Below are 10,052 nucleotides of genomic sequence, written 5' to 3' on the forward strand. Positions count from 1 at the left end.
TAATATTTGTAACTTCATTTCTTCTTGCATGGGACACAGAATGAGAAAATCTAATGCATGTCCAAGCTGCTCCATTTCATACCAAAAAAAGAGAGAGAGAAAATGTGCATTCCAATATTTAAACTGGTGCAATAAAATATGTAATTTACATTAAATGATAAAGCCCTAATTCTTTTCATTACCAAAGGTATGTACTGTATCCATCATGCCAAGTTTGACATCAATGATGCCGAATTAGTTCTTGTGCGTCACATCGCTGGTTACAGCCTGACAGGTTTGAACAACTAAGTGCAGTATTTTTAGCCAAAATCACTTTGAAATTTCCGTCATTTCTTCACACAAATCTTCAGAACACTTAAAAGGTACTGTATGAGTCATATGATCTACTTTTATGTTGTTTTATGGTCCTTTTTGAAGCTTGACAGTCCTTGGTGACAATAAGCTTCCATAAAAACCGTCTTTTGTGTTCCACGGAAAAAAAGAAAGAAAGACTTGAAATGATGTAAAGGCAACTAAATGATGATGAAATTGTCATTTTTGAGTGAACTAACCTTCACTAACCTTAAAGGTACTACACAGATATCTTTGGCTCTTCTTTCTTTGGTCCTGCACAGATCAGAAGTGGCCATCCTGTACAACGATCGCTCGGTTCTGGAAAACCACCACGTGAGCGCAGCCTACAGACTCATGCAAGAAGATGAGATGAACATCCTGGTCAACCTCCCGAAGGACGACTGGAGGTACGCTGGGGCTCGTTCCTGCGAGGAATGGAGGATCTGTTGTGGGGAAGTGCATGTGCGTTGAGTTGTGCTGCGTTGTGTTTTCCACAGGGAGCTGCGGACGCTGGTGATCGAGATGGTCATGAGCACAGATATGTCCTGCCATTTCCAGCAGATCAAGACGATGAGGAACACGCTGCAGCAGCCGGAGGGGTGAGAGGCGCTCCTGCTGTGAATCAATGAGTGTGATGGAGAGTGTCATACTTCTTGCGTAGTACCTGTTAGGACTGGGTGATATTGTATGACGTCTATGCTGTGTGATGATATAAATGCTTTAAAACTAGAGATTTTCTCTTCATTCATTTGTTATGAATGAATGCGTCCATTAAGCTCTGAACAGAATCTGTGGACACAGGTCATTAACCAGGCTCAGAAGACGATTAACAAAAACAACTAAAACTCCAGGGTCTATTTTCCCAGGGGAAAAAAGACAATTCAGATCTATGAGGACATTTATTCTCTCTATTTTGTACTTCAGATGCATCCTTCAGATGGAAGGAACCCTTTTTTTTTTTTTTACCAGGACTTTATTTCAAATGTATCACTTGACATTTTAAGTTCATTTTAAAATTATTTTACATCTGCTTGTTTAATCTGACCTAGGCCGTTCTTTTTTTGCCAATGCCAAAGTCAAATGATAAGCTAAAGTGACTAGATAATAAACCAAAAAGTGAATATACACTACTGTAATATTGTGAAATAATATTACACTTGAAGAACTAATAATACATTTTTTACAATTAATTAATAATGTGAATTATTCTTATATGCCGATTTGATAACGTGTATTATGAAGATTTATATTATATATAACTATATGTTTAAATTAAAAGATTTTGACCATATCTTAAATTTGTGTATATTGTGCTTGTTATAACATACATTTGATAGTAGTATTCATTTTTTATTTATTCCTTTAGTGTAGTGTTTTTTTCCAAACTGATTTTTTTTTTTAAATTCTACAATAAAATTCAGTAGTGTAGTATTTCTGCCAAAATATAGTTGTTACTACAGTGGCAAATTGCTAATTTTAAACCGAGAAACAGACTGACAGACAGAGGATGATGATGCCATTTAGACAATCCTCTCGTGTCCTTTGTTTGCGAATGTGTGTGTGTGTGTGTGAATGTGGGTGTGTAATTTATGGATTCATAATTTGTTTACACGCACTCCAGTGGATTTTACAGCTCTTGTTTGTGACTGATGAAGCTCTGATGAATGTGTCTATCAGAATAGACAAGGCTAAAGTGCTGTCCCTGATGCTGCACGCGGCTGATATCAGCCATCCCGCTAAGGGCTGGAAACTGCACTACCGCTGGACACAAGCCCTCATGGAGGAGTTCTTCAGACAGGTACACTCTTCATAATATTTATCTCTCATAACACAAACAGAACTCCCAGAGACACACACTTACTAGATACAAACATCATCTGGGAAAACTGGACTCCATCAAAGAGCTGTGTTTTTTTTTTTTTTACTACCATTAAGATATGTATTTTTCTGTTTTCCATTTAGATTTTATTTTTTTAATTCAATAACAAACTTGAATGAATTTATATTTTTGTTGTGGGTTTTTTTTTGTCATATTTATTAGTTATTGTTTTAAATATATCAATTTAGTTTTGATACTTTTTTTAGTTTTATTTTTAAAAAATGTTCAACAATGTCTTTATTGATTTTAATACAGTTTCTTAAATACAGTAAGAAAAAAAAGTTTAAGTTTTAGTTTGAAGGAAAGTGAGAAATTAGTAGCTTGAGCAACTAGCTTATTATTATAATTTTTTACAATTTATTTGCAGTTTAAGTTAAAATTTATTTTTATTTGAAATAACATTTTATTATTATTATTATTATTAGTTTTAGTTTAAGCCATAATTAATAACCATATCTAAGAGGCTATGCACATGACCAAATAATTTAGTTGCAATTAATTGCTCTTTGTGAGTGTAAATTTATAAGTGTACATATATTTAATGACGAAATATTAATAATAATAGAATAGAACAGAATAGAATATAATAGAAGAAAAAGAAAAGAAACATTTATAACCATGCAAAGTTGTAACTGAACTTAACCAGGATCCATTTGTATTCGGAGTTGTTTTGGAAGTTGCACTCAGAATCCCATAGGCTCAGAAATCCCAGGTACATGATGTCTCTGTCTGCTTTGCTTCTCAAGCACAAAGATGGAAGAGGAAAGTTTTTATTAGACTATTCACAGGACTCTGAATCAGTGCGAGTGAGTAATTCTTTCTGATTCCTTTATTGCTTCTGCAGGGTGACAAGGAGGCAGAGCTAGGGCTGCCATTCTCTCCACTGTGTGACCGGAAAGCCACCATGATTGCCCAGTCTCAGATAGGTACAGTAGAGTTAACACACACACACACACACGTGTGAATACTGACAGCCACTGAGGCCATGTTTGGAACAGCATGCTCAAATACTACTTCTACTATCACTGTATAGTATTTTTATTTGCTTGCTTTACAAATGTTATGGATGAATTAGGTGGCCGTCTTTCTACAACTATAACGCTGTATTCCATGATGCTTCCATTTTCAAGGCTGACAAAGAAACATTGTTATTTTGAGTCATTATTTAATTGGATTACCAAATATACTAAACCAGTTGATTAACACCTTCAAGGTACTGTTTGAACAAAACTTCAGTGTTTATTTAGAATAGGGCTGTTAAGCGATTACATTTTTTAATCTAATTATTTATATGTGACCCTGGACCAGAAAACCTCTTAAGTGTAAACTTTTCGAAATTGAGATTTAAACATCATCTGAAAGCTGAATAAATAAGCTTTCCATTGATATATAGTTTGTTAGGATCACAATATTTGGCCGAGATACAACTACAGTATTTGGAAATACTGGAATCTGGAATCTGACAAAATCACCTTTAAAGTTGTTCAAATTAAGTTCTTAGCGATGCATATTATTAATAAAAAAATAAGTTTTGATATATTTACGGTAGGAAATTAAGAAAATATCTTCATGGAACATGATCTTTACTCAATATCCCAATGACTTTTGGCCTAAAAGAAAAATTTACATTCATACAATTCTTTTTTTTGTTTTTTTTTTTTGTGGCAATTGCTAAAAATATACCCCAGCGATTTAAGACTTTAAGATTTTGTGCTCCAGGGTCACATACTATGTGCTGATTAACTAATCAAACTGATCACAAATTAATCGCAATTTTATCTGAGAAATTACCCTATATAAAAGATAATTTATTAGTATTGCTTTACCTGAGAAAAAGCATTGAATAGACATTGCAAAAACTACCTTTAGAAAGAAAGATTTTTTTTTGAATATTGAAATGATTTTTTTTTATTATTAGAACAATATTAGTCAAGACATAGCAACTGATACAGATCTTTGTAAAATGAATAATATATGGTTTTTCATTTCCCTGTAATATTTTGTAATTTTTTCTTGTGCTTTTATATATTATGTTTAGATTTTTTTTTACATTTGGAAATATATTTAGTTTTGTTTTTTTTGTTTTCAGAATGACAATAAAAACAACAAAAGTGGTAAATATATATATTTTTTTAGAAAAAACAATCAAATAAAAAAAGTTTTTTGCAAGATGATAACTTGATGCTACTAATTAACATCAATGTATTCTATGCAAAATGTACATATTTATGCGCAGTATACATATTATAATACTGTAGAAATATTTCAGTATGAGAGAATAATATGAGAGAACAATGTTACTATTCTATTTTGAACATAGATGTGCCTCTAGTGGTCTTGCTCAGCTCATTACTGCCATCAAGAGGCTGCTGAGGCAATTACAAGCTCTCTTGTGATATTTAATGGAGCTCATAAAACAAATGGGTTTGGATTTAATGACACAATAACTAAAGGCGTCTTGATTGGATCAAAAGCCATTATTGCTAATGAGTTTCTAGCTGGTAAATAAATAACAAAGGTTTCTAAACAAATACAATGTTTTACTTTAAAGGGTTCATCGATTTCATCGTCGAGCCCACGTTCTCTGTTCTTGTCGACACAACAGAGAAGATCATTAGTCCTCTCATAGAGGAAGCTGTAAAATCTGGGGGTGTCCGCAGGTCAAGGTGAGGTGATGGACATGTGTTCATCATGGTAATGGTGTTTGATTGAGAGATGATAATCTGTGTAATCTGCTGTTGCAGTTTGACGGGCCGGGGCTCGGCCGCGGTGGTAGAGTCAGTACAGAGACACAGCGGTCGGGGTTCGAATGATGAGCAGGGAGGCACTACAGATTACTCCCTGAGCAGCCTCGACCTGAAACGAGTCCGACACCTGCTCTGTGAGATCATCCAGAACAACAAGGAGCGCTGGAAAGAGCTGTCTGTTCAAGGTCTGCACACATCTGGTCACTATACACTCCAACTCATTCATTACAAATAAATTAATTAATAAAAACATGTGCATGTGCCAATGCCTTTAGATTAAACATTTAATTATCATAAAAAAAACATACATTTAGTAGAGTGTCTCTAAACATTTGAGGGGCGGTGTTTAAGTAACAGAAGGAACAAAAATATAGGGATACTATATCTACATATAGTAGATTGTAATATATTAATAATTCACACGTTTTGTAATGCATATAATTGAGTTAGCACCTCAATTATATATATATATATATATATATATATATATATATATATATATATATATATATACAGTAAAGACCAAAAGTTTGGAAACATTACTATTTTTAATGTTTTTGAAAGAAGTTTATTCTGCTATTTATACACAGTGGCGCAGCAAGTCAGTCCCGGGCCCATGTGCAAAAAAAAAATAAAAAAATTACGGGCCCCCTTACAGCCCCCCGTCGAGTGGGATGCCAGGTGTGCCAAAAAACAAACAAACAAAAAAACACTTTTAATCTACTGATCTTGCCACGGTGGCCCAAAATGTAAAAACATAAAACTAATCAAGTCATTTTAGCACGGCGGCCAAAAATGTAAAAACACAAAACTACTCACTCATTTTAGTTGCATTCTCCGGGCCTTTCTTTCGGCAATTCATCCACGATGAACGTGGTGTTTAATTCACGGCTTCGTGCATTCTCGATGGAAAGAATTGCCAGTCCCGATAGTCTGTTTTGCGACATGGTGCTCCGCCAATAATTTTTTTGGCATATTTCCCACCGAATATCCAGCTTTTGGCTCGTCCGCGACTGCTTCTTTGCTCCCCGATTCTCTGCACCTCATCAAGCTTTCTAATCCAAAGACGTGCCTCTCACCTTCGACGTCGTTGTTGTCCTTCGCACTAACGTTATGTAGGCAAGAAAAACGGTCTATTTTGGGTAGTTTTTGTGTCGTGACTAACTTCTCCATAGCCGATATAGTAACCTCTCACATTGTGTTTTGGCGCGACGACGACGCGTCATGTAAATAAATGATGGCGTAGTAGTCTACGGCAGCCGCGGAGTGCAAAAAAAAATAAAAAAATAAAAGAAAATGACGCAAAAGAGAAATTACGAAGAAATAAGAAAGTACTACACATGGTATGCATAAAACAATATATTTATTGCGGCCACAAATTATAATTAAACGAAAAAAAACAATTGTATTAAAAGCTGGCCCGGACCCATTTGCACGTGCATACCCTGCATGCCCATACGCTACGCCACTAATAAAATAACGCCACTAACGCCATTTAATAATATTAAAAAAAAAAAAAAAAAAAAAAAATATATATATATATATATATATATATATATATATATATATATTGTTTAAAATTATATATTTTATTTTATTATTTAAAAAAATAATACATCTAGTTTTATGACTGTATATATATATATATATATATATATATATATATATATATATATATATATATATATATATATATATATTGTTTAAAATTATATATTTTATTTTATTATTAAAAAAAATAATACATCTAGTTTTATGACTGTGATAAAATAAGTTATTATTTATAGTTTTTAAAAAAAAATGATAGACTTCACCATTTATAATTTAAATCCTTTGTTATCTTATATGCAAATTATTTTATTTTATTAAAGCCACTGTAACCAGACAAAAAAGTTATTTAATTCAATTAAAAGACTCTTTGTCTTTACTTTTGTGTGTGTGTGTGTGTGTGTGTGTGTGTGTGTGTGTGTGTGAGATTAGCATTAGGACTGAACAAATTATTAATAGCGATTGATGGTGTTTAAAAATAAGTTTATGTTTGCATACTATATGTGTAATGTGTATGTATATTATGTATATATAAATAAATATATGTGTGGGTATTGATATAGTCATAATAAATATACACAGTACACACACATATAGTATGTAATCATAAACTTTTTTTTTTGAATGCGAGTAATCGTGGTTAATCGTTTTGCAGCTCTAATTAACAGTATGCCACTAATTCTTAAACTTAATTTCTATTGTATTAATTTAATTATAACATCTCTGACACATGACCCTTTTGCTTGTTACACTGTAATAAATAAATAAAATGTAGCCTTTCTGCTTCAAAATGTCCTGTTCATTTCAGTGTTACTGGCCGATTCTCTCATTATTCTTGAAACTTACTTGTAATTTCTGAGTAAAAATGTTTTCTATACCCACATTGAATAGTGACCCATCAGTAGTGTTTAGTGAGATATGGATAACATCATGCCCTATATCTGATCTCACTTCCTGTCTCTTCCCAGAGTTTGCCAACAAACAACACGAGAGAATGTCAGACCTGGAAGAGGAGCCCATGAGAAACACACAAGTCACACTGTCCCGCAGCAGTCCAGCCAGAGGGAGTCACGACTCGGAGTCAAAGTCCCTGAACGAACTGAACAATACAGACTCCACTCACTCTTCCCAGGAATCTCTGGAACAGAGTTCCCAGTCCCCAGCGGAGGGGCCGGGCGACGGGTCACCAGAGGACCACAGCTCAGAAACTCTGCCTTGGAACGGCAAAAGCGCCTGACATCCCACGGACGCTGCCAAGCCTGAATGTTTTTAATCAGAAACAGGATGATGTACATAGCATTGTCCTCATTGTATTGTAATGCTATTATACTCTCGGGCTCGGAGGGCTCATTGTGCAGACGGATGCGCAGAATGTCCCCGCAGCGCATCGTAGAGACGGTAGTGTGCAGTGTTGTCATTGAGACTGTGTCATTGCTGGAGACAGACCTCTATGGTCCTCTTGAGGAAGATTTAGCAAGTCCCTGAAATGCAACGCTACCTATTTGCTTCCTGGGCTTTATTCCTGTTGGGTCAATTCTCTTTTCTCTTTTTTTTTTTTTTTTGTTTTGTAGACTGTCATTATTTATTAAAGATTATGCAGCTACACTTTACACCATAATTAGTTTCAGTATTTTATTCTCGATACGGCTCTCAGCGGCACATTAGGACAGAAAGGCTGGAAAATTTTACTTCATTCTGGCATGATATATCTCTGTAGACTTTTGAATGTTATTCCCTCCAATTTCCAGAACAGTCCATAAAGAGCTTTTTTTTATTGTAGCATGACACGTATAGTATGTGCAGCTGTAAAGTTTTAGTAGAACATGGCGCCTATTAAATCATGAGCCAATTTTTTAACAGTAGAGGTGCATGTCCTCGAGGGGGCGTTGTTTCATTTTAACAAACCACACTCTCCAAATGAACAAAACTGTGTCCCTTTAAATCCATACAGTATTAAAGTACATAGCAGTGTCTAAATAAATGTTACATACATTGGCTGTGTTCGGATGGAATACTAGCTAACTACTCACCGAATACTGTGCAGTATATACTGTTTCAATTGTGAAACAGAATAATTATGAAACAGTTTAATGGAATATGCTCTTTTAAGTGTTTAAAAGTTTTAGTCTGATGTTAGAAGTCGCTAATATTGTATTCGTTTTCATGAAACACTGGAGATGAAGGTGTCAAATCAAGCAATTTGGCAAATGTGGTAAATCATTTGGGTATTTCATGTAAACTGTGCCCTGTATACATAATGTATACTGAGAAACAGTAATAGTATGCTTTTCTGAACGCAGCCATTGTGCATTACACTGTTCTTCAGAATTTCAGAACATTCATGAGGTACTAAACATGTGCTACCAAATCACTGTATCATGTTTTATAACTTTTATGTGAAAATACTGATCAAGTTTAATTTATTTAATTTTTTTTTCTTTCTTTTTTTGCATTATGTATGACATAAACCGCCCAAAACAAGATTTTTGTCATTGTATCTCTTTTAAAGTCTGATGTAACACTGCTGCCTTCACACTCACACGCATTATGAAAAGCACATACGAGCTCAGGGTCTGTTTAATTGTAGAAAGTAAGTTTATTTAAAGTTTATTAAACAGAAAAGCTTAAAAAAAAGAATACTGCATTTCATTTATCAGTCAGGGATGACAGAAACACCTGTAGAATATATCTGTTGAAATCAACTCCTCAATGCCTTTCAGATGAAATGGGTCTAAAGAGTTGTTTTATAATGATGCATTTCATAAAAAAAAGTCTTGTCTCAAGAACCATATAATTTTTTTGCACTGATGTCATTTTCATTTTAATTGAGCACAAACACAAAACAGAAGGCTTAGAAACATGACATAGAAATGTATAGATGTATTGTGCAGTTTCACTTTTTCTTGCATTAATATGAATATTAAAGGGGATTTTCATTATAATGAAAATGAAATCATGCACCACCAACAACAACAAAAAGTAAAAATGATTTTTTTTGGTTGAAATGTACCTACATTTCTTCATAGTTTTTGTGAGATTTGGCTATAATTGTTTAGACTTTCTTTATAATTATGCTACTAACGTCAACAATGAGATGTTGAAATGTCCACAAATTTACTACAGATTTTAAAAGCATTTACACAAAAAATAAAACTGCCCTGTCATTTCATAAAACCATCTCTTTCTGACAGTATTATAGCACATTAATGCAGGCTGATTATTTTTGGGGAAGAAAAAAAAGTGTGTGTGTGTGTGTGTGTGTGTGTTGCAGAAGATCTAAAATACTCTAATAATGTTAGCATGTACAGTATCAAGCTTTAACTCCATGTATAATGCCCACTCTTCAGACACTTATGTCATAGAGCCGGTGGGCTGTACAACAGCCGTGTGGGACTTCAGAGTCACGTCTGCATACAAAACAGCCATATTCCTACAAAAATATTGCTTCTGTCAGAGAAAGTTACATCAAAGCAACGGGCTCTTTCCACATGAGGTGATCAAAAATAATATGGCAGGATGTCATTGGCTTTGCAATCCTCCCAGTG

The 10,052-nt window shown here is 34.1% G+C and overlaps 1 protein-coding gene across 3 annotated transcripts in view; it reads left to right on the plus strand.

The window, feature by feature from the left end:
• LOC113108315 (phosphodiesterase 1A, calmodulin-dependent) overlaps positions 1-9,477 on the plus strand; it is a 61,221-nt gene extending 51,744 nt beyond the window's left edge. For all 3 annotated transcript variants that reach the window (XM_026271276.1, XM_026271275.1, XM_026271277.1), the window contains 7 exons: positions 615-740; positions 831-932; positions 2,011-2,131; positions 3,057-3,138; positions 4,764-4,878; positions 4,957-5,144; positions 7,476-9,477. In XM_026271276.1, the coding sequence (XP_026127061.1) occupies positions 615-740; positions 831-932; positions 2,011-2,131; positions 3,057-3,138; positions 4,764-4,878; positions 4,957-5,144; positions 7,476-7,744 (1,003 nt within the window). In that variant the 3' untranslated portion in view covers positions 7,745-9,477. The remainder of the gene's footprint in view (positions 1-614; positions 741-830; positions 933-2,010; positions 2,132-3,056; positions 3,139-4,763; positions 4,879-4,956; positions 5,145-7,475) is intronic.
• Positions 9,478-10,052: the final 575 nt, after the last annotated feature.

This window comes from Carassius auratus, chromosome 9, assembly GCF_003368295.1.
Source record: "Carassius auratus strain Wakin chromosome 9, ASM336829v1, whole genome shotgun sequence".
NCBI lineage: Eukaryota > Metazoa > Chordata > Actinopteri > Cypriniformes > Cyprinidae > Carassius > Carassius auratus.